At 50.0% G+C, this 24528-nt stretch overlaps 1 protein-coding gene and 1 long non-coding RNA gene across 12 annotated transcripts in view; one reads left to right on the top strand and one right to left on the bottom strand.

Annotated features, from left to right (window-relative positions):
- Positions 1-21222, bottom strand: part of LOC144734204 (clathrin coat assembly protein AP180-like) — a 140139-nt gene extending 118917 nt beyond the window's left edge. For 10 of the 11 annotated variants that reach the window (XM_078616297.1, XM_078616300.1, XM_078616298.1 and 7 more), the window contains exons 1-2: positions 20844-21222; positions 1434-1576 (exon numbers count right to left, since the gene is read on the bottom strand). In XM_078616297.1, the coding sequence (XP_078472423.1) occupies positions 1434-1576; positions 20844-20973 (273 nt within the window). In that variant the 5' untranslated portion in view covers positions 20974-21222. Of the gene's footprint in view, positions 1-1433; positions 1577-20382; positions 20538-20843 lie in introns of those variants that run through there. The other variant, XM_078616305.1, reaches the window with a different exon arrangement.
- LOC144734207 (uncharacterized) lies at positions 16676-23815 on the top strand. The gene is made up of 2 exons (XR_013588488.1): positions 16676-16944; positions 23309-23815. It is a non-coding gene; the product is annotated as an uncharacterized LOC144734207 (long non-coding RNA).
- Positions 23816-24528: the final 713 nt, after the last annotated feature.

The following is a 24528-nucleotide window of genomic DNA, read 5'->3' as shown; positions in this document are numbered from 1 at the left end:
ATTAGGAGCACACTCTTAAAGGGAGTGCTCCTAATCTCAGCTTGTTAACTGTATAAAAGACACCTGTTCACAGAAGCAATCAATCAATCAGATTACAAACCTTCCACCATGGCCAAGACCAAAGAGCTCTCCAAGGATGTCAGGGACAAGATTGTAGATCTACACAAGGCTGGAATGGGCTACAAGACCATCGCCAAGAAGCTTGGTGAGAAGGCGACAACAGTTGGTGCAATTATTTGCAAAGGGAAGAAACACAAAAGAACTGTCAATCTCCCTCGGCCAGGTGCTCCATGCAAGATCTCACCTCGTGGAGTTGCAATGATCATGAGAACGTTGAGGAATCAGCCCAGAACTACACGGGAGGATCTTGTCAATGATCTCAAGGTAGCTGGGACCATAGTCACCAAGAAAACAGTTGGTAACACACTTCGCCGTGAAGGACTAAAATCCTGCAGCGCCCGCAAGGTCCCCCTGCTCAAGAAAGCACATATACATGCCTGTCTGAAGTTTGCCAATGAACATCTGAATGATTCAGAGGACAACTGGGTGAAAGTGTTGTGGTCAGATGAGACCAAAATGGAGCTCTTTGGCATCAACTCAACTCGCCGTGTTTAGAGGAGGAGGAATGCTGCCTATGACCCCAAGAACACCATCCCCACCGTCAAACATGGAGGTGGAAACATTATGCTTTGGGGGTGTTTTTCTGCTAAGGGGACAGGACAACTTCACCGCATCAAAGGGACGATGGACAGGGCCATGTACCGTCAAATCTTGGGTGAGAACCTCCTTCCCTCAGCCAGGGCATTGAAAATGGGTCGTGGATGGGTATTCCAGCATGACAATGACCCAAAACACATGGCCAAGGCAACAAAGGAGTGGCTCAAGAAGAAGCACATTAAGGTCCTGGAGTGGCCTAGCCAGTCTCCAGACCTTAATCCCATAAAAAAATCTGTGGAGGGAGCTGAAGGTTCGAGTTGCCAAACGTCAGCCTCGAAACCTTAATGACTTGGAGAAGATCTGCAAAGAGGAGTGGGACAAAATCCCTCCTGAAATGTGTGCAAACCTGGTTTGCCAACTACAAGAAAACGTCTGACCTCTGTGATTGCCAACAAGGGTTTTGCCACCAAGTACCAAGTAATGTTTTGCAGAGGGGTTAAATACTTATTTCCCTCATTAAAATGCAAATCAATTTATAACATTTTTGACATGAGTTTTTCTGGATTTTATTGTTGTTATTCTGTCTCTCACTGTTCAAATACACCTACCATTAAAATTATAGACTGATCATTTCTTTGTCAGTGGGCAAACGTACAAAATCAGCAGGGGATCAAATACTTTTTTCCCTCTGTATATAACCTCACTAGTCCTTACCACGTAAAATAAAAAAAAATAGGTCAGTTTTTTTTATCATTTATAGTTTACACCACACTCACCTCATTTCCATTGCACATGAGGTGATCCGTGGCGACGAGTGCTTTGAACACAACAATCCAGCTGCTGTTCATGGCTCTCTCGAACAGCGTGTCGGCCAGCTGCGGGATGTTGACGTTGGTCTCGTTGGTGCACTGGATCAAGACTGCAAAAGTAAGACCGAAACGCAAAGCTAAGTATGGTGCGAAAGACGTTCAACATACATGGACAAACACAAAGTGTCAGCGCCTCTCGCACATTTGACACCGAGCTCCGTTTACATACAAACCCAGAGTTCCACTCTAGTCACTCGGTTTTTTCAGGGCAGTATTATTCATAACTGTAAATAGGATGATAAACACCACCGATTTGCACAATTGGCTACGTACGGTGCAGAAAAAGTTCATACATTCACTAGCTATAGGAATCACTGTTAAATAAAAAAAGCATTAATTATATTACAGTTCCCTCCTCTAGTCTCTTTTGCAAGAGGCAATGGAATCCCAATGTTCTTGCTTGCATTTTTAAAGGACGGGTAATTTAACTCGATTATGGTTGTTATATGTATATTGTGGTCTATGCAAAACATCTAGACGTGCACTGTTATCATACAATGGGCATTACATGAAATACAGTCTAATAATCTTACCAGGAAAAAAAACGTATTCTCTCCAAAGCCAATATATAATTGGCTGGAGATGTTACATTGTGTTAGATGGTTACATAATTAGCCAAATGAGGTCGCGTGGGCTTAATGGTGACATCTGTTAAAGACAAAAAAAAATTTACTCCGTCAAGTCTGTGTCTGCCCTCCGGCGAACACGAGCAACTCATCCGGTGGCAACTGAGCCAGCGGTGGAAATTCCATATTTATTTAGCCTGGGCCACTTCACACATAATGGCCACCACCGACTTGCCACAGAATTGGCCCCATTAAGTGACCCAGAGGCAATGCGATTTAGAAAAAACGAAAAGGGTAGTTTCAGTGGCACGCAGAGACTCAATACTTAAGATTTTTCTATCTTTCTTAAATTAAATAACAATCGCATCTACACCTTATACTTATTTCAAAATAAATTTAGTTTTCCCCAAGCACCTTGGATCAGGGCCTTTCCCAACTCAACTGGCGGTTCATTGTGTGGGCGCGTGTCTTCAGAGGCAGAGCCAGAACATCAGATTTTGTCCAGAATATTTGACGCATTGGCGGTACACCGGTGAAGCATAACATGCTGGTCCTCATAAAAGTAATACAATTTAAATTTCAACTGACATTTGTCTTCCGACTACTTCGACATTATGAGAACTGATTTTGATGCTCACCCCGCAAGATTTGCGAATAGTGGGAAAATAAATAATTGTGAATTATAAAAAAAAATTACACCACGCACCACCGGTGTACCGCCGATACGTTCATAGACTGAGAGCGTCTCTCCCTGCTCAAGCGAACATAGAGCAGTGCTCATATCCACTTGGGAGCCTCGAGCCAGACAGGTGGTGGATATTCTGCATCCCCAAGGTGGTGTCCACCACTGGTACCTTCCCACACACGCAGTCTCACTCACCCCAAGTCTCACTTGCAAAAAAGGCAGGATGTTTATTTAAATCACCTAGTTAAAGAGAGGACACAGACGTGTATGAAAAATGAAAAATAAGAATACGTTTACCCTTTCTGGGAATAAAACAGGAGGTGTTAAGATGTTCAAACACCAAATAGAAACCTTTTGCAAGGAATCAAGTCTGCATTAACCACACGTACTCGTGGTGAAGATGCAAACACACACGTGTTTGTCAAGACGAGTGACCATGGGCGGCGAAAACCCCCGCTGCTACCAGGCAGCCACTCGTTCAGCAGCGACCCCCCCTTCCCCTCTTCCCTTCCCCCCACTCCCTCCACTTTATTTCCATTCCCGCACCATTTCCCCCATCCCCCATATAAAAGTATATACACCCCGCTCATGCACAGAGATTTTCCCCCCCCTCCCGCTTCCTTTACTTTCAACCCAGGTGCACAGCGTTCAGGGCCTATGGAGTTTCTGTACCACCCCTCCTTCGCGTCGTGGTTTGTGCTCTGTGCTAGGCTCCGATTGAAATATCTTTTTAAAAATAATTTTTTTTTATATTTATATGTATTTTCTTTATTTAAAAAAAGATTGTTGAACAACGCTCGTGCCCTCGAGTAATGCTGTTGGCGCCAGCGAGGCTTGCTGCTGAAGATTCAAAAGCTCACTTTCTCACAGGAAAAACTGCACGCGAGAAAATGTGGCCTGTTAGGAATACGGATTATTACATAAATATATAATAGCCCAGATCCGTCCTTCTGTCATTGTTTATTTCATTCTGTGATTAATGCGCCACGGATTGGTTTAAGTGCGTCACGTGACCGCGAGCAACCATCCAAGCAGAGATGAGACCCTCCCAAACATGTACGTCCCCCGATGCTGCCCTGAGGCAGAGCCGTGCTCGGGCCGCTGCTGCCCCGAGGGAGACGGGTGAGGAGACGGGTGAGGACACGGGCGAGTGAGGGTGAGGAGAAGGGCGAGTGAGGGTGAGGAGAAGGGCGAGTGAGAGTGAGAAGGGCGAGTGAGAGTGAGGAGACGGGTGATTGAGAGCGAGGAAAAGGGTGAGTGAGTGTGAGGAAAGGGGTGAGTGAGAGTGAGGAAAGGGGTGAGTGAGAGTGAGGAAGGTGAGTGAGTGTGAGGAGACGGGTGAGTGAGAGTGAGGAGAAGGGTGAGTGAGAGTGAGGAGAAGGGTGAGTGAGAGTGAGGAGAAGGGTGAGTGAGTGTGAGGAGACGGGTGAGTGAGAGTGAGGAGAAGGGCGAGTGAGAGTGAGGAGACGGGCGAGTGAGAGTGAGGAGAAGGGCGAGTGAGAGTGAGGAGAAGGGTGAGTGAGAGTGAGGAGAGGGGTGAGTGAGAGTGAGGAGACGGGTGAGTGAGAGTGAGGAGACGGGTGAGTGAGAGTGAGGAGAAGGGCGAGTGAGAGTGAGGAGAAGGGCAAGTGAGTGTGAGGAGAAGGGCGAGTGAGAGTGAGAAGGGCGAGTGAGTAGACGGGTGAGTGAGAGTGAGGAGACGGGTGAGTGAGTGTGAGGAGACGGGTGAGTGAGGTTGAGGAGAAAGGTGAGTGAGAGTGAGGAGACGGTTGAGTGAGAGTGAGGAGACGGGTGAGTGAGAGCGAGGAGACGGGTGAGTGAGTGTGAGGAGAAGGGTGAGTGAGAGTGAAGAGAACGGTGAGTGAGGAGAAGGGTGAGTGAGAGTGAGGAGAGGGGTGAGTGAGTGTGAGGAGACGGGTGAGTGAGAGTGAGGAGAAGGGCGAGTGAGGAGAAGGGTGAGTGAGTGTGAGGAGACGGGTGAGTGAGAGTGAGGAGACAGGTGAGTGAGAGTGAGGAGACGGGTGAGTGAGAGTGAGGAGACGGGTGAGTGAGAGTGAGGAGACGGGTGAGTGAGAGCGAGGAGACGGGTGAGTGAGAGCGAGGAGACGGGTGAGTGAGAGCGAGGAGAGAAGTGAGTGAGAGTGAAGTGAAGGGTGAGTGAGAGTGAGAAGGGTGAGTGAGAGTGAGGAAAGGGGTGAGTGAGTGAGGAGACGGGTGAGTGAGAGTGAGAAGGGCGAGTGAGAGTGAGGAGACGGGTGAGTGAGGAGAAGGGTGATTGAGTGTGAGGAGACGGGTGAGTGAGAGTGAGGAGACGGGCGAGTGAGAGTGAGGAGAGGGGTGAGTGAGGAGAAGGGTGAGTGAGAGTGAGGAGAGGGGTGAGTGAGGAGAAGGGTGAGTGAGAGTGAGGAGAGGGGTGAGTGAGTGTGAGGAGAAGGGTGAGTGAGTGTGAGGAGAAGGGTGAGTGAGTGTGAGGAGACGGGTGAGTGAGAGTGAGGAGAAGGGCGAGTGAGAGTGAGGAGAAGGGCGAGTGAGAGTGAGGAGAAGGGCGAGTGAGAGTGAGGAGACGGGTGAGTGAGGAGAAGGGTGAGTGAGTGTGAGGAGACGGGTGAGTGAGAGTGAGGAGACGGGCGAGTGAGAGTGAGGAGAGGGGTGAGTGAAGAGAAGGGTGAGTGAGAGTGAGGAGAGGGGTGAGTGAGGAGAAGGGTGAGTGAGAGTGAGGAGAGGGGTGAGTGAGTGTGAGGAGAAGGGCGAGTGAGTGTGAGGAGACGGGTGAGTGAGAGTGAGGAGAAGGGCGAGTGAAAGTGAGAAGGGTGAGTGAGGGTGAGGAGAAGGGCGAGTGAGAGTGAGGAGAAGGGTGAGTGAGTGTGAGGAGAAGGGCGAGTGAGTGTGAGGAGACGGGTGAGTGAGAGTGAGGAGAAGGGCGAGTGAGAGTGAGGAGACGGGTGAGTGAGGAGAAGGGTGAGTGAGTGTGAGGAGACGGGTGAGTGAGAGTGAGGAGAGGGGTGAGTGAGAGTGAGGAGACGGGTGAGTGAGAGTGAGGAGAGGGGTGAGTGAGAGTGAGGAGACGGGTGAGTGAGAGTGAGGAGACGGGCGAGTGAGAGTGAGGAGACGGGTGAGTGAGGAGAAGGGTGAGTGAGTGTGAGGAGACGGGTGAGTGAGAGTGAGGAGACGGGTGAGTGAGAGTGAGGAGACGGGTGAGTGAGAGTGAGGAGACGGGTGAGTGAGAGTGAGGAGACGGGTGAGTGAGAGTGAGGAGACGGGTGAGTGAGAGTGAGGAGACGGGTGAGTGAGAGTGAGGAGACGGGTGAGTGAGAGTGAGGAGACGGGTGAGTGAGAGTGAGGAGACGGGTGAGTGAGAGTGAGGAGACGGGTGAGTGAGAGTGAGGAGACGGGTGAGTGAGAGTGAGGAGACGGGTGAGTGAGAGTGAGGAGACGGGTGAGTGAGAGTGAGGAGACGGGTGAGTGAGAGTGAGGAGACGGGTGAGTGAGAGTGAGGAGACGGGTGAGTGAGAGTGAGGAGACGGGTGAGTGAGAGTGAGGAGACGGGTGAGTGAGAGTGAGGAGACGGGTGAGTGAGAGTGAGGAGACGGGTGAGTGAGAGTGAGGAGACGGGTGAGTGAGAGTGAGGAGACGGGTGAGTGAGAGTGAGGAGACGGGTGAGTGAGAGTGAGGAGACGGGTGAGTGAGAGTGAGGAGACGGGTGAGTGAGAGTGAAGGGTGAGTGTGAGGAGACGGGTGAGTGAGGGTGAGGAGAGAAGTGAGTGAGAGTGAAGTGAAGGGTGAGTGAGAGTGAGAAGGGTGAGTGAGAGTGAGGAAAGGGGTGAGTGAGAGTGAGGAGAAGGGGTGAGTGAGAGTGAGGAGAAGGGTGAGTGAGAGTGAGGAGAAGGGTGAGTGAGAGTGAGGAGAAGGGTGAGTGAGAGTGAGGAGAAGGGTGAGTGAGAGCGAGGAGACGGGTGAGTGAGAGTGAGGAGACGGGTGAGTGAGAGTGAGGAGAGAAGTGAGTGAGAGTGAAGTGAAGGGTGAGTGAGAGTGAGAAGGGTGAGTGAGAGTGAGGAGACGGGTGAGTGAGGAGAAGGGTGAGTGAGTGTGAGGAGACGGGTGAGTGAGAGTGAGGAGACGGGTGAGTGAGAGTGAGAAGGGCGAGTGAGTGAGGAGAAGGGTGAGTGAGGAGAAGGGTGAGTGAGGAGAAGGGTGAGTGAGTGTGAGTGAGAAGGGCGAGTGAGTGAGGAGAAGGGTGAGTGAGTGTGAGGAGACGGGTGAGTGAGAGTGAGGAGAAGGGTGAGTGAGTGTGAGGAGACGGGTGAGTGAGAGTGAGGAGAAGGGTGAGTGAGAAGGGTGAGTGAGGAGAAGGGTGAGTGAGAGTGAGGAGAGGGGTGAGTGAGAGTGAGGAGAGGGGTGAGTGAGAGTGAGGAGACGGGTGAGTGAGTGTGAGGAGAGGGGTGAGTGAGAGTGAGGAGAAGGGCGAGTGAGAGTGAGGAGAAGGGCGAGTGAGAGTGAGACGGGTGAGTGAGTGTGAGGAGACGGGTGAGTGAGAGTGAGGAGAGGGGTGAGTGAGTGTGAGGAGAGGGGTGAGTGAGAGTGAGGAGAGGGGTGAGTGAGTGTGAGGAGAGGGGTGAGTGAGTGTGAGGAGACGGGTGAGTGAGAGTGAGGAGACGGGTGAGTGAGAGTGAGGAGACGGGTGAGTGAGAGTGAGGAGACGGGTGAGTGAGAGTGAGGAGAGGGGTGAATGAGAGTGAGGAGAGGGGTGAGTGAGAGTGAGGAGAGGGGTGAGTGAGAGTGAGGAGAGGGGTGAGTGAGAGTGAGGAGAGGGGTGAGTGAGAGTGAGGAGAGGGGTGAGTGAGTGTGAGGAGAGGGGTGAGTGAGAGTGAGGAGAGGGGTGAGTGTGAGGAGAGGGGTGAGTGTGAGGAGACGGGTGAGTGAGAGTGAGGAGAAGGGTGAGTGAGAGTGAGGAGAGGGGTGAGTGAGAGTGAGGAGAAGGGTGAGTGAGAGTGAGGAGACGGGTGAGTGAGAGTGAGGAGAGGGGTGAGTGAGAGTGAGGAGAGGGGCGAGTGAGAGTGAGGAGAAGGGCGAGTGAGAGTGAGGAGAAGGGCGAGTGAGTGTGAGGAGACGGGCGAGTGAGTGTGAGGAGACGGGTGAGTGAGAGTGAGGAGACGGGTGAGTGAGAGTGAGGAGAAGGGTGAGTGAGAGTGAGGAGACGGGCGAGTGAGAGTGAGGAGACGGGCGAGTGAGAGTGAGAAGACGGGTGAGTGAGAGTGAGAAGGGTGAGTGAGAGTGAGAAGGGTGAGTGAGAGTGAGAAGGGTGAGTGGCAGTGAGAAGGGTGAGTGGCAGTGAGGAGACGGCTGAGTGAGAGTGAGGCAGAGCCGTGCTCCTTCCACTGCTGCCCTGAGGGACCCCCGTGCTCTGTCCATTACATTAGTACGAGTTTTTTTGGTGCTTAAATCCACTGCTGGATGAAGGCCAACCACACGCTGTGCGAGTGGATCGTAAGGATTTACTTGACCAGTCTGTTGGGGGCCGCCGCACGCTATGGTTGTTGGGAGGTGCCGCAGGCTGTGGTTGTGCAGGGACGCTGCAGGCGCCCCCGCACAACCACATACTACTAAGCATTTTTGTCATGATTATTTTGAGCATAGTACCTATGATTTCATCAGTCTATTTAAAAATACAATAAAAACTATTTTTATTTTATTTCACCAGTTAAGGCCCACTGAGCTATATGAATCTTTTCAGAAGACACCTGGCCACAAATGATAGCTTAACGAAGTGGCTCATCAAGTGGAAATTTATACCAGCCTAATACTCTAAAAACACACGATTCTAAATGCGGAAGGAAAAACCGAAGAACTGAGAAAAATCCACACGACCATGGGGAGAACACGCAAACTCCAAATATACCAGGCAAGGTAGTTAACATCTCGCCACCACGGCGTCTAATGTCCCACATGTGCGAGTGGTGGCATGTTATCACAAAGGCAATCGCTCGAGCAATGCCGAGTGAATACTGCCACACAAGCTTTTCCTGACGGCTCCGGCACCTTGCAGCTCTAGGTTGCTACTTACAGGTGACCTAATCAATGTCCACAACATCATTGTTGTTGCAATTACAAAGGTTGGTATATAAACAATAATATAAACAATAATATTAACTCACATGCCTTCCTCACACCATTCTTCCCCATGGTGGTCAGTGCAGGTTGATGAAGGTGGAGGGGGTCCAAGATCAGTGCAGATATCACTCGCCACTGATGTTTGCCATCGCCAGGGACTCAAACGCGGGCCACTGGGCTCATTGCGCAGTGCGCAAATTACTGCATGACCGCTCCATCCAGATGATATGTACGGTAGGCCAAACATTATTACAGTCGTATATTCTTGGTTCTTTCGGTAAAGTCACGTAGAATGGAAATAAAAAAAAAATGTTTCTTATTTATCATTCCCCTTCTACGTGACTTTACCGAAAGAACCAAGAATATGAATCCCTGCAGCTTTAAATTAAAATTAATACAGTCTGTTTCTCCTATAACGCCGTGTGTTTTCATAATGCGACTCGGATGTAAACGCGATGAATGTATTCGGAACACTTTTTTTTCTAACGCAGATATGAATAAGATACAACGCGATCGAGTGAAAATAACCACGTTGCGCGAGCAGGAATGAGCGGTCATACGGCTGCCTCGGTGTAGCATCACACAAGGCAGCGGGATGCTGCTGGATGCTACCTACGCGCCTGAGTCTTTGTTCAGCCTGCGTATGCATTTCACGTGTTATCGCGGACTGTGCTTGAACCTTTATTATTCATTATAATGCGGTACAGGAACGCAACTACCTGGTAATACGAGAACAAACTGTACGTGCATCTCACTCCAAGGAAACTTCTCCATCGGTCAGGTTTCACAGCCAATGCAGAGCTGATGCCTATGAGCAAGTCACCCAGAATACACCCAGTCCTTAGAACTCAGAAGTCAAGCAGGTTTCGGCCTGGATAGTGCTTAGATAGGAGACCATAATGCATCACAGGCTGTTAGAAGTTGTAGGGCTACGAGGTGGACAGCCGAGGGCAGTGCAGAAAAATCAACAGTTGTACTGCATTTCTATGCTCCCACACCTATGCTTCACCAACCTGCACCGACCAGCATGGTGATGTATGGTCAAATAACCTTCACGACACCGCACAGCGTGGGGAAGCCCACTTCCAGCAGTGGAGTGACAAAGGCGTGTATACACCACAGTACTGCACAATATCATTTAGGTACAGAATTTCCAAACACCAACTATGGTTTCCTGCTAAAGAGCTCCCTACATGCAGAGACGGTGTGGGTGATTAGCCTAAATCTTAAACAGTCCACTACACCAGGAGAGACATTGAAGCTAAATCAACAGAGAAATACGAATGCTTATATAATTTATGGGTTATAATTTTAAATCGAAGAGTTGGGAACAAACATTTCAAATGAGCTCTTGGGGAAAATATTCCAGCCCGCTCCTGAAAAATAGAGTCGTCACAGGGTTTTTATTATTATGATCATCATTACGATTCCACTGGTTTACCCAGGAAAGCCTCACAGAGTCGCAACACTCAGTTTCAGGAGGGTTCTGACAAGTTAATGCAGTTGGCATGAAAAGTTGCTGCCGAGTGTGCTCTCAATTCAGCAAATAGCAGGCAATTTTTCTGTATTAGGATGTTTGGTTTATACCGGTTACATTGTATGTGTTTTTTGGTTTGAGAGGGGAAGCGGATAACCCAGAGGAAACCCACGCAGAACAAGAAGAGAACAAACTCTACACAGCAAGGCACCCGAAGCCAGGAATCGAACCCAGGTACTGCTTGGTGCGGGGCACTGCAGTGTTGGCATAATCCCGTGCAGTCGTCACTGCACCTCGCAAGGCGCGACAAGCGATGGCCGTGTCGTCCATCATAGCCAAGCGGCGCCAATCCTCGCAATTTCGGCTCGTTGCCGAGGCCTTGGCCACTGGCAATCTCAGCGCGGGATGCGAACAGTGCATCCCAGCGCTGCGCAGCGACTTCAGCTCTCAGACAGCAACTGCGCACCTGTGTGCAGCCATCGACACGCGCTGTGTAACCACCGTTGTGTACTAATTGATTCGTGGCTTCCCACATTCTATGTTCAGATCAAATCAGCAGGGAAGTCTAAACTAAATAATCTTATTTTTTTACCACAAGGTAAGGCCCACTGAGCTACGTAGCTCTTCTTACGACGCGACCTGGCCATAAATGATAGCCTAACGAAGCGGCTTCTCATCACGTGGAAGTGTACAGCAGTCAAATACTCTAATGCCAAGAGCAGTTGTCCTATGGATAAACTCGCCCTCACCATAGCAATGTGGAATATCCACCACTGGCTCAAAGCTATAAACGGGAAAAAAGCACCACCCCAGTGCTCGATTGTGCAGGAAATCGCTTTGTACTGTATGGAGAGCATAAGTGGTTTAGCATCTGTCTGGAATTGGATTACTGCGTATACTATGTTTGCCAATAAAATCTGAATTGGAGCAGCGAATCAAAATGACCAAGTGTGGCTCAAAGTGTAACCCGACTAACATTGGATCACCCCTGAACAGGTCACATACGAAGCATTTTAGTTCATTTTAAGTAAATGATCATTGCACAAAACGACAGACCTACATCCATGGAATTTATTAGGCATGCAAAAAATTATTCACAGTTTGCAAGTTTAATGCTAATTATATGAAAACACTACCTTTTCGGTTACTGGAGTAAATGGGACATGATATACAACCCGAGAAAACAATACAAACGAGACATTTGTTTAATTGGTGCTGGAATCTAATTGTGACAATTCCTCTCTGTAGTTCAAAGGGGGGTGGACGTGCGATCCCGCACCGTCTCCAAGTTTCCCATAACCGTCATGGTGCAGGATCACTGTTCAAGTCGATAATAAATTCTGTTTGATGTTACGGAGCATGGAGAACGGTGTGGGGCTGCAGGGGTTGTGGTGAACTACCTGGTGTGCCATGCACGACAAGTGGGATTTGTTCTCAAACTCACAATCTGACATATACATCTGCAGCACAAGAATGTTTTAAACACATTTGATCAGTAAACTTATATTCTCTTTTTAACTTAAAAACATAAAACAATAGCTTCATACCCTTTTATTTTGTATGGTCCAATTGAGAATTGCATACTACATTATTGCAAAATAATAATAATGCAAATAATTATAATCGAAAAGAGTCTGACCTCAACCAAGCAATTAAATGAAACGATCCAGATCGACGAATCGGACCTGGGGATTCGTGGATCAGATAAGCATCGGATCGGGGGTCATGCTCAACGCAAACCGCAACACTCCCAAGCGAGCCAAGCTCTCTCGCGCGCCCTCCAGCAGTGTCACCTGCCACTAGACCCGAGAGCCTCTCGACTCCACGGAGACAAAAATCCCTCTCCTGCAACCACTGCCAAGCATGGGGCTCTGTCCCCCAACCTCGCCACGTTTCGCAGCCAGACTCAGCCCCTCATTAGCAACGGCCGCTTTAGTTTGGGCGCTGCCTCAATAGTGTTATTAATAGGGTGTTTTCAACCATTTTACCCTTTTTTAATTCCTATCACCTCAAGTTTTACTTTCGTTTTCCAAATGTTTCCTCCGAGACGTTTTCATGGGTGCAATTTTCGGATAAATTGGGCAGAGAGTTTGTAATTGAAACACTTTATTGGTTTATTTTCAAAAGTTCTTGCTTATTTTGTTTTTCTCCAGAAAGGGTGATGCCACCGACTAAGAACAAAACCCAATAGCCTCCAATTTGCAAAAGATTTTTTTTTGGGCGAGGTCACGCAACAATTTGGCCAAGTTTCTGTCGTAACTCTCCACTTACCCCAACACAGCCAAATAAATTGAATCGTCACGCGTACAAGCGTTTGGTGTGTTAATGATCATCGTTTCAGCTCGTCGGTACGCTGTCGAAAAATTAGCACAACCTGATTTAATGCGCTCGCAAACAGGGGCCTAAATAATATTCAGAAATAAAATGTTTACTAAAGTCGGAACAGTCGCACTACGAGTACATGAACAAAGTGACAAATTGCCCGTTATAAAGTCAGACAACACGACGCACTTTCCCCAAAGTTATTCACAGCAACATTGGCTCATATTTTTTAAATAATTGGATTGGAGGCATAAAGGCGTAGTAAATATTAACATCGCAGCAGGACATCGGAAGATTTGCCGACGGCATTGTGATGTCCAATGAGAATGAACTGCGGGAAACGCTGTATGAACTTTGTAGAGAAGGTTTGCACAGTTGGGCTCAGGATAAAATGTACCAAAAAATTCTGTCAACAAAAACCGACAGCGATATCTGTCAGAGGGACACTTCTGGAAAACGCAGCGGAGGATGTTTTTTGTATTACCATGCATGATGAACACACGGTCCAAATGCCCAAAATGCCGAGTGGTCAGCAAACAAACAGCACAACTACCTGCTGTAACAGATACCTGTAAAGCTGTTGAAGGCAGACTGGGATCGGAATGATGCAATCAAGAATGGGAACATACAGTTGTAAAGAATAGAGTTTTGAATCAAGATTTAAAAGAAGTGCATAGCTCCAGTGGCTTCCTAATACCGGAAGGTAGAGCATTCCAGACGGCCGTGGAAGCACATTTGAATGAATACGATGTACAGTACGTGTAAAGGCAGGGCATAATTTCTCACTTTTTTGTGCCTATCCACGCCCAAAACTTCCACCACCACCACCACCACCCAGACCAGCCCCACCCACCCTGTGTGCGGCGGTAAGGGGCAGGGCCTAGACATGAACAGGCGGGCCCGATACAAGGTGTGGGGTCCTAAAAAGGAAAGGCGCAGAGCCTAAAGAGACAGACAATGGGGCCTGTCGTTAAAGACATCTGGGTAGCCCCTTTCAAGATATAAACGCACACGTGTTGTGCACAGCAACGCGGCATCGCAGCATCGTGAGGACCAAAATAAGGCCAGGCGGATGCAAAGTGACAATAATTCCCAGGAGAGCGTTCCGGACTGCGTATATTCACAATAGAGATGATGGGGCACAAAGTCATATCCAGCTGTTGGCAATGGCGATTACAATCTGAATGGACCACCACCCCTTCCACCAGTTTGCACCGACCGGCACGGTGAAGGTCCAAGTGCCCCACTGGACTGACATAAGATTATAAATTAGTAGCATGCCATTGACTACTGTAGTAACTGGGAATGTCACTGTGGTGCCAAGCCTGCGAGGCCACGGCGGGATGTCTCCTGTTGTGTGTACACCCCGGACACGGGGTGTAGTACCAACCCTAGTGGGGGCTTGGGTGAGCCATGGGTTAAGCGCGATGGGCACCACGCACAGCATGCGGTGCGGGCTCCCGTTGAGAGAGCGAGAGAGTGTCACAGCCCGCTGGGGTTACGTTGGGGGCATGATACTCTGGCTGACCTGGGGACATGTGACCGGATGATACTGGAGGGGGGCCACCGGTGGAGGGGGCCAATGGGTGGTCACATGGTCCGGAAATAACTCTTGAGAGCTTTCGGGCAAGGGCGAGAGAGTTCAAGAAGGTGGGTGGGGCGAGAGGCAGAGCCAGCCCCAGCCCGGCCCGATATAAAGGGGGACCCTGTGAGGGGCTCAGGGTTCTTACTGTTGGAGAGGCAGGGGATCCACGTCAAGCTTGAAGAAGCCTCCAGCCACGCGGTCCAGGACCCAGCCCTCCTCATTGATAATCATGAACAGGTTACGTCCTCCAAATGGACGCCCCCACCCCCCCCATTAATAATAATTAGTGGGTGACGTCACTCCACATGGGGGGCGAGGCGCCTCCTCCCCCCTCCTCCGCGTCAACTTAAACCCTCACTACAAAGGCAGAACCCGCACGTCACGCGATCTACGTAACGATATTGAGACAGACGTAAAAAAGGCCGTCATGATGAACAACAGTCTGCCTCAGCAGCAGACCATGCTTTCCCACCTGATGACGGACGCTTGTGTTGCACCCGAAACGTCGTGGTTTATTTTATATCTACGTGACTTTACCGAAAAAACCAAAGAGTAGGGATGATTACCTTTAAATTCAATAAGTCTGTGTCACTGCGGCCTTACAAAATGCACACGAATGGATGCAATGAATATCACGTCGCGGTCTGCTTTTCGCTTGCAAGTTTCAGATTTACTGCAATACACCCGTCCTTTGACAGGCAAAAGACGAGTGTTTATATACTGTATACCACATTAAAAAAATGGTGCTAGCTGCCTGGCTGGTACGCACACAGGTGCAGTGGTGACGTCACAATGCATATCTGTATGATGACGTCACGCGCATCCCACAGCATTGAGCCGGGTTCCTGGGTGCTGACATCACGAATATAAAAACTATTACAGTTTGCGAGCGTTGAACCAACGCTGCTGAAATTACCCACTCTCATAAGGTGTTTTGTATGCAGAGACAGCTATGTGAAGGCAAATAGCTTGGTTATTTTGTTATTTGCATTCTTCACAATCACGCAAATGGTTATTTTGAGATGTGAGGTTCTGCGTCACTGCACTTGCCATGTTACCTTTCCTGATGCTAAATCGCACACCGCTCACGGTTTACCACAATTACCCCCAGTGTAACCTCACTGAACTGTAGCATACACGATTAACACTGAACAGAGCATTGATTCTACTGCAGTACAAATCGAATTTCTACTCCGCGTTCATTTAAAGGGATTCACACGAGCAGCTGGGCAAAAAGCCTCGAACAATCCGCCTCGTGGTTCCATTGCTACAGATCAGGGTCCAGATTCCACTCAATAATCTATTGTTTTCATATTAAGACACCATAATATAAAACAAAAACTGCAATACCTTGCTTGAACAACAATATCTTGCTCATCTCGTCAAGGAGCATAAACCACCACACGAACTCCGGTTATCCTCGCAGCGGCAGATTTTGGCTCGTCATAGAACAAAGAAGGTCACCGCATCGTGCGCTTTCAGATGCGCTTCTATGGCCGTCTGGAAAGCGCTTCCATCTTCTGATATTTGGACGCCACTGGAGCTATGCACTTTTAAATCTAGATTCAACTCATTTTTTTAAAACAGTTTTTTTTGTGTTTCGTTTGTTGTCCTTCCCCGCGCAATTGGCTACGTACTGTGTGAAAGAAGTTCAACATACATTGCGCCTCTAGTGGCTGCATAGGCGGACATGCACTAACTATAAGATCCAACGCGTGTTTCGTGAGCACAAGAATCGACGCCATTGGAGGAATCCGAGCATCTGCGCACCCCTCGTGTTCATCATCGCAAGCTCTACGTGAAAAGAAACCAGGTGCACCGAACTCTCAACTCGTTTTTTTACTTTCAATTTATTAACTGCGCCACGGTGACTTCGATATTAAACCCAGCGATGTCAATTAAATTAATCACGTAATTATTTTAATTAAATTAATCACGGTATTCATTTAATTAAAATGTCAATTCGTTGCGCCTCATACACGCATTGATGCGTCTATATTCTTTTTTTTACATCGGCTTGGTTGCAAATGTAGCCCCCTTTAGCCACTAGACACCTCTACATTCACAATGTTGGCAATCCCCGCACCTCCGATAAGCACGGTTGGCTACGTACGGTGCGAAAGAAGCTCAATATAAATACTGTACATACAATTCATTGTGCAGTCTACGCCGCTAGTATTTTACACATCCGTCGCAATGCTCACACAGTTGTGGTGGATTCCGTTTGCATGGAAAGCGATGTGTGGGATCATACTGTTCGGACTCGTCACTTATTCTTTGGACTCTCGCAGGCGTCACGAGTTCAGTGGTTACGACTGCCGCCCGCACCACGTGATTCGTGCTGCGTTCACCCTCCGCACCCGTGATTGTGTTGTTGTGTCTCTGGTGTCACGTACCATGTTTTATGTTTACGTGGTTCGCAACGTTCAGCGCTTTGAGAGGCGTTGTGCACGCACGACACTGTATATATATAAAACACAACCATTACTACGAATTCATTATTTACTCAATTCTTGTGTATGAGTGCACCGAATGCTGGTGTATGCGAGTGCGCCTTAGTGCGTGTAGGGTGGAGCGAGTGTGAACGCTCGTGAAGAGGAGTCGAGACGATCGATCGTGATGCATCTCAAGAGCGAGTCCACTTCACACGCCGGCGTGGCGACGCTTCCGTGAGCGTGCGTGTTGGTGTGTGTGCGCGTTGGCGTGTGTACGTGTTGGTGTTTGCTTGTTAGCGTGTGCGCGCGTTTTGTTGTGTGTGTGCGCGTGTTGGTGCGTGTGTGCGTGCGTGTTGGTAGCGGTAGTGTAGCGGTTAGGACGCTGCGCTACGAACCTGGCGACCCAGGTTCGATTCCCGCTCACGGCAAACACTAGTGACGATAATCTGAACCGGCCCTGGGCCTCCCCTAGGTCGATTTAGCCTCAAATGAGTACCTGTTGCGATGTGTAAACATTGCCACTAGGGAGACAAAGGCAGCCGGACGTGGTGTTGGCCACCCACCCCCTCGTGTGCCGTGCTGGCCTTTATAGGTGCTCGCTAAAAGCACTTGCCCCTACAGTCCGTTAAGGCTATACAGGGGATCTTTGTCTTTGTTCGCGTGTTGGTGTGTGCGCGTGTTGGTGTGTGCGCCCGCGTTGGCGTGTGTGCATATTGGTGTATTGCCGTGTATTGCCGCTCACGGCCAACACCAGTGACGATTATTTATTTCCCTTGTTGTGTGTATGCGAGTATGGGTGTGGTATTTACGGCAGCTTCTTGCCAACAACACTTGCCCCAAAAGTCGGTGAAGACTACAATGGGCATCTTTGTCTTGTCTTTGTATACGTGTTAAGTGTGTACGCGTGTAGGTTTGCATGCACACCAAACAGGAGTGATGGAGCAGTATGGATAGAGTGGAGGATCTCCCATACCTGGGCAGTGTGATGATGACCACATCCGGTTTGACAGGATCAACTCCAAATCAGTTGAGCAGCATTATATTTTAATCAACCGTGTATAACAACTCTGTGGAAGTTACCTAGCCTGTCGTTCCACACGAAGCTCCAGGTCTTCTCGGCCACAATTATGCTCTCCAATGTCTATGCTTGCGATACGTGGCCCCCCTTTAAAAAGGGAACATCTGCGCCAGTTCGAAACATTCGGGCTGGCCTGCCTACGACCCATTTTGGGTTTAACCAGGCTGGACTGTGCGAGGGGCTGATAGATCCTTGAGAGATATCGAGAGTCACATCGGTGAGCTCATCTGGCAGGCAAGCCTGCGTTGGCTGGGACCTGTAGCCCGCATGCCCAAGCAGCTTCTGTTTGGCCGTTGACGTGTCGGTGTGTATGCATGTTGGTGTGTGAGGATATATGGGTATGGTGTGTGTGTGTGGAGAGCGGTAGTGTAGTTGTTAGTGTGCTGCGCTCCGAACCTGGGTTCCCGAGTTCGATTCCCGCTCACGGCCAACACCAGTGACGATTATCTGAACCGGTGTTGGGCATCCCCAAGGTCGACTCGGCCTGAAATGAGTGCCTGGGGCAGCGTGTAAACATCGCCACTGGGGAGACAAAGGCGGCCGGGCGTGGTGTTGGCCACCCACCCCATCGTGTGCCGTGCTAGTCTTCATAGGTGCTCGCTAACAGCACTTGCCCCCAGTCTGTTTAGGCTATACGGGGGATCTTTGTCTTTTTGTGTGTATGCATGTTGGTGTGTGTATGCGTTTGTGTGTGGGTATATATAGGTATGGTGTGTGGGTGGGTGTGTATGCGTGTTGGTGTGTGTGGGTGTGTGCATGTTGATTTTTTTGTATTTTGGTGTGTGGGGATATATGCCTATTGATGTGTGTGTCCTAGTGCTCGCTAACAGCACTTGCCCCTACAGTCTGTCAGGCTATATGGGGGTCTTTGTCCTAGTGGAGAGCGGTAGTGTAGCGGTTAGAGCTGCGCTACGAACCTGGCTACCTGGGTTCGATTCCCGCTCACGGCCAACACCGGTGACGATTATCTGAACCGGTGTTGGGCATCCCCTAGGTCGACTCAGCCTCAAATGCGTACCTGGTGTGATGTATGAGCATCGCCACTAGGGAAACAAAGGCGGCCGGGCGTGGTGCAGGCCACCCCCTCATGTGCCGTATCGGCCTTTATAGATGCTCGCTAACAGCACTTGCCCCAGTCTGTTATGGCTATACTGGGAGTCTTTGTCTTTATGTGTGTGGTCGTGTATACATGTGGGTGTGTATGCGTGTGGGGTGTACAGTATACACGGCAACACAAGTGGTGTGGCAAAGTGGATAGCGTGGAAGGACTTCTCATACATGGGCAATGTGCTTATGATCGGATCCCGTTTGGCAGCAAGTCTCACTCAGAACCAGTTGAACGACATCTTTTTACACGCTTTTTATAAACTCACTGTCTGTTGTTGTCGTATCATCAAATATTGTAACTCAATTTTAACCCACTTCCCAATGTCGTATTGACTGTAAACTTGGTATACGTATGTCATACTGATGAAAATACTATATTCTATCATAAATATATATATATATATTTTTTTAAACAATCTTTTTTTATATGTTATGTTTCGGCTTGGGTCTAATTGTCCACGCTCAACTCACGTTGGCTGTAAATCACCACGATCCCTTACGTTATGGCAAGCTTCGGGGCCACTTCCTGAAGTCGCGGAGTTCTGCCATTACTCGTAACGCTACATTTCATTAAAGCGTGTTTTTAAAAAAAGTATTCGTAAATATTACTCATTAGCCAGTTATGCTTGCGAATCATGGACTCCGTTAAAATGAATATCTGCGTCGGTTCGAGGCTGGCCTGTCTACGCTCCATCCTGGGTTTAACCAGGCTGCAGCATTGTGCGAGGAGCTGATATATCCTTGAAAGACTAGGAGACAGTCCTATCAGTGAGCTCCTCCGGCTAGCGAGGCTGCATTGGTTGGGTCATGTAGCTCGGATGCCAAGCCACCGCATGCCAAGGCAGCTTTTGTTTGGTCGGAGAGAGTGGGCTAAACGAGTACGGGTTAGAGAAGAGATGGGCTGATGTGGTACAGGAAGGATGATGTGGAGACGATTGGACTTGCCGATGCCGGAACCAGTGGTCTCAAGATCGGCCTCTGTGAAGAAGGTTCGTGAAGGACGCTACTGGGGCGTTGAAGGCAGTCGCCACCCAACAATGGAGGGCAGAGGATCGACGCCCCTAACGAGCAGATCTCCGGGCGGCTAAAACGCAGCAAGTTGGCACGGTGGAGATCACAGATGGTGCATTTGCCAGTCATCTCAGTAAACCCATAGCAGCTGGGTCTTTCCCGCGACCTCCTATCAGTAACGAGCCCTCGACACTTAACGTGGCCTCAATGAGCTCCTAGCCTGGCCCGACACAAGCGCTGTCAAGTCACGACCACTTAGTGGCGAATGGCGGATGTTGTTGTTGTTGGGCGTGTATGTATGCGTGTCGGGGTACTACGTGTGACTGGGGAACGGTGGAGCAGTGGTTAGCGCACTGCGCTCTGAACCCGGCCATCAGTTCCACATCCAATATCCGAGGCGACTCTCTGAACCAGTGCTGGGCGCTCCCCTAGATCGACTCTGCCCCAAATGATGAATCTGGTGCGGTGTGTAAACATCGGACCTGGGGAGACGAAGGCGATCGGGCGTGGTTCCGGCCACCCACGCCCTTGTGTGCCGTCTCAGTCTTTATAGGTACTCCGACATCCTGTTAAAGGCCGTGGCTGCAAGGGGGATCTTTGTCTTTCGTGTGTGCGGGGCGCGGGGAAGGTGTGGTTGTGTGCAGGCGTGTGGGGGGCGGGTGGGCTGTGGTGTAGGTGTGGAACCTTGCGTGTGCGCGAGGCGTGTGTGTGTATTGTTCACCAGTATTGCTTCGTGCGAGCCCGCCCACTCTGCCCGTGTAGAAGCAACGCTGCCGAAATTGCAGCATGCGCCCCCCCCGCGCCCCGCCTCCCCAACACGACCGTGTGGCTAAAGATGCAAGGTGCACGCACCGTCGCTCGCATGCAGACACGGGCTAGGAGGAGGATGTTTAGGCGCGTCCCGTGCGGGGAGTGCGTCATGGTGTTTGGTGTTTTTACTCACAGTCGAGGTGCTTCTTCTTGGGCGCCATGAGCTCGTGCGTGCTCGCCTTGCACACGGAGCGAGACACGGCCGAGCCCACCACGTGGTACTGCGCCGCGGCAATGCGGTCGGTCAGGGTCTGGCCGGACATCTTTCCCTCCACGATTACACAATCGGAATAGGAATAAAAAAATGCGAATAATTCCTGCGACCGCCGTTTATTTGTACGTAACAAATTCTACAGCTATGAATGCCAGTTATTATTGTAGCGCGCGTACAGAGCTATCGGTGTTCGGAGACGCTGAACGTGAAGGGCGAGAACACAGCGAGCGGTGAGAACGCTGGGAGCGGGAGGAGAGGGACGCGAGCGAGTGGAGGGGGAGCAGACCGCGGCGCTGACGTCACCGCCGCCTCCACGCAGCCGCCGCGCCTCTTATAGCGGCGGCGACGCGCACGCGCACTGCGGGCGTGGAGCTGTCCAATTCAGCACCACCCACACGGCGGAGCTATCCACGTAGCCCAAAGACTGTTGGGGCAAAGTGCTGTTGACGAGCACCACCAACACACACCACACACTAACCAATGCACCCTAACCAACACACGGTTACACACACACCATACACTAGCCAATACACCTAACCCACACACACACCACACACTAACCAATACACCCTAACCAACACACGGTAACCAACACACACACCACCCACTTACCAATACACCCTAACCTAAACACTAACCAACAAACACCGCACACAGACTACACACACTAACCAACACACACAAACCCTCATAAAACAAAATAACGAACACACATCATAACAAAGACAAAGATCCCCCATATAGCCTTAACAGACTCTAGGGGCAAGTGCTGTTAGCGAGCACCTATGAAGGCCGGAACAGCACAGGAGGGGTGGGTGGCCAGCACCACGCCCGACCGCCTTTGTCTCCCTAGTGGCAATGTTTACACACCGCACTGGGTACTCATTTGAGGCTGAGTCGACCTAGGGGAGGACCTGGGATCGGTTCAGATAATCGTCACTGGTGTTGGCCGTGAGCGGGAATCGAACTCGTGTCGCCGGGTTCATAGCGCAGCGCGCTAACCGCTACACTACCGCTCCCCACACATCATAAGCACACACTATAACCAACACACCTTCATCAACAACCCCACATACATGCACATTCTCTGGGCATCACAGACATAAATCAACACACAGGAATCCAGACACATAACCTGACCAACACACACACACACTCATCGACATACGCAGGCTTCCGCTTACCTACAACATCTCCCCACATACACCCAATCTGCAAACTCCCACCTACACACAAGAACATAGAGCCCTCCTCATTCCACACGTCCGGTTCCACGCACGAACCCACACACATCGCCCAGGTGCTTCCACACTTCCCAGACCATGCATTCACGAAAATAGCTGCCAACAGACACCACACACCCGACCTATGCACACATCACTAAATGACACAAGGGCCATGCAGTGAACATAATTGTACGACACGAATCACGTGCGCTGTTCAGTGGCAGAATAACACTGCATTCGGCTAATGCTTTCAACGATGGCGTGCAGGATAACAGCTCCGCTGTATTGAAAATCGCTGCAGTGGTGACACGGGTACAGTGTTCATGTATCGTTGTAAGGCTGCACATGAACTGCTGGCTGCTGTGGACCTGCACATAAACACGAGACATGCAGGCATATTGGCTCTCCCAATGTCTTCCGATCTAAATGTATTTACATTTCACGGTGTACTGTATTAACATTGCAATAATTTATATACTCAACAAAGTTACAGTTACATTATTTAACATTCTCCAACCAAACCGCTATTGGATTCTCCTGATTATGAATAACCTGCCTTTGAGTCCCACTGTATTATAATAGGATTTAGCGTCATCGTTAAATAGGGGGAGTCTAGCCCAGTAAAACTGCTGTTGTAGGTCAGTACCCACAACCAGGAGGTGGCTGCTATCGACTCAGCATCACTCCTCTGCGTACCCACTCTGTGGGAAATCAGTAGCAGTTATCCAATAGAATGCTTCTGGGCAATAGGAATGTGGAGTTCACAACCCTGCTTCAGAGCCGCTAATTGTTAGCTGTAGTAACGCAATGGCAGTGTGTGGTGACAGCTCAGCGGGCGGATGTGCACGTCGCGGGGAGATTGTGACGTGGGCCATTAGCATTGCGTCTTGTTTAGTGGCCATTACAAGCAAAGCGACACCCTGGGGGTACGCGGTGCAAGACGATAGAGCCTTTCCCGTGCAAAATTGTGGGACAAGGCTGCCGAAGCTGCCAGTCGACGATTCACCTCGTTACTCCACTCACTGCGATTCGATCTCAGCATTAATTAGGTTATATTCCATATACCCTCCAGTTTGCGTTTCTCGTTTTTAATCCGTCTCTGGTCCACTTGTGTTTTACCCCGTTAACCTAATTGTAACATTTGCATATCATTTGCAGGCATTTATTTGTCCATGCGACTCCACGTGTGCATCGCGAGCCTGGAGAACCGCTATCAATTATCGCCACAGCCTCCTGCAGTTCCCCGAGATGCGCCGTCGTTCCTCGAAGCCGTCACGTTGGGATTTATCGCGGACCGACGAGAATTTGCGGCTGCGAAATGACCTTCACCGGCTCGGGTGCGCAGTGGGGCAAGGTCATCCGCCCGACCCGGCTCCGCGTTCTCCATCGCTCTGTGGGGGTCATAGATTTCACGCATGGGAGCCTCGCACTGTGAGACAAGAGGGGCAGAAGGAGGAGGAGCTGCGTGCATTGCAATATTCCGTGCACTGTATACACATTCACTGTTGTTGGCGTTCGCTGCTATCATAACGCATACATTGCACAGAGCTCCACACAGCAGCGGTGTAACGATGCCTCGATCCTAGATTAACATCGGCTCATGTCGCTCACGGTACACGCACCGCATTCGAATTCGTATGAATAAATGTTTTTACATGCAAGCATTTGACATGCAAATTGTACGCTATTATGTAGAAAAAACAATACAAATCGCTCCGCGAGTGTCTCTTTCAGATCCACGTCATGATCGTCAAGGCCAACGTCAATCCAATGCTGGATGAAGGCATCCTCCCCAAGCTGCCGCCATCTGCCAAGGGGCCCCTCCCTCCCCCCTCGCCCACCTTCAAATAGCCCCTCCCACAGCCATTCGCCCCACCCACTTCGCAATTATCCCTGCCTATTAACCAGGCTTGCACGGGCCACCACGCAAGTAGTCCCGCCCACCACCCAGTTAGCCCCGCCCATCACGCGTGCAAATGTATCTCCGCCCACTTATCAGATAGCCCCGCCCATTATTCAAATAGTCCCGCCCACTGCTTGAGTGGACCCGCCTATTGCTCGGCTGGCCCCGCCTTTTGCCCGAGTCGAACGTGCAGATATAAAGTGCAGTGCTGTGTGCTGTATTTGAATCCGAGACAATATCCCAAGGGGCCATCCATTTAGTACGTACGCATGGAGGGGGAGGGGATGAAGCCTCGATAATAATGTCTACATTGGTCTTCAAATGAGTTAGATAGTTCTGCGGTGAACTATCTGTTTGCTTAAACACGTTAATATTATTAATCCTTGATCGTTTTTGCGTAGACTAAATATCGGCCGTTCTGTAGAATTCGGGGGGGGGGGGGGTGTCAAGCGTACGTTCGCAGGTGAGAGGGGAG

This window comes from Lampetra planeri, chromosome 50, assembly GCF_965212315.1.
Source record: "Lampetra planeri chromosome 50, kcLamPlan1.2.h2, whole genome shotgun sequence".
NCBI lineage: Eukaryota > Metazoa > Chordata > Hyperoartia > Petromyzontiformes > Petromyzontidae > Lampetra > Lampetra planeri.
This window is presented reverse-complemented; position numbering and strand designations above follow the sequence as displayed.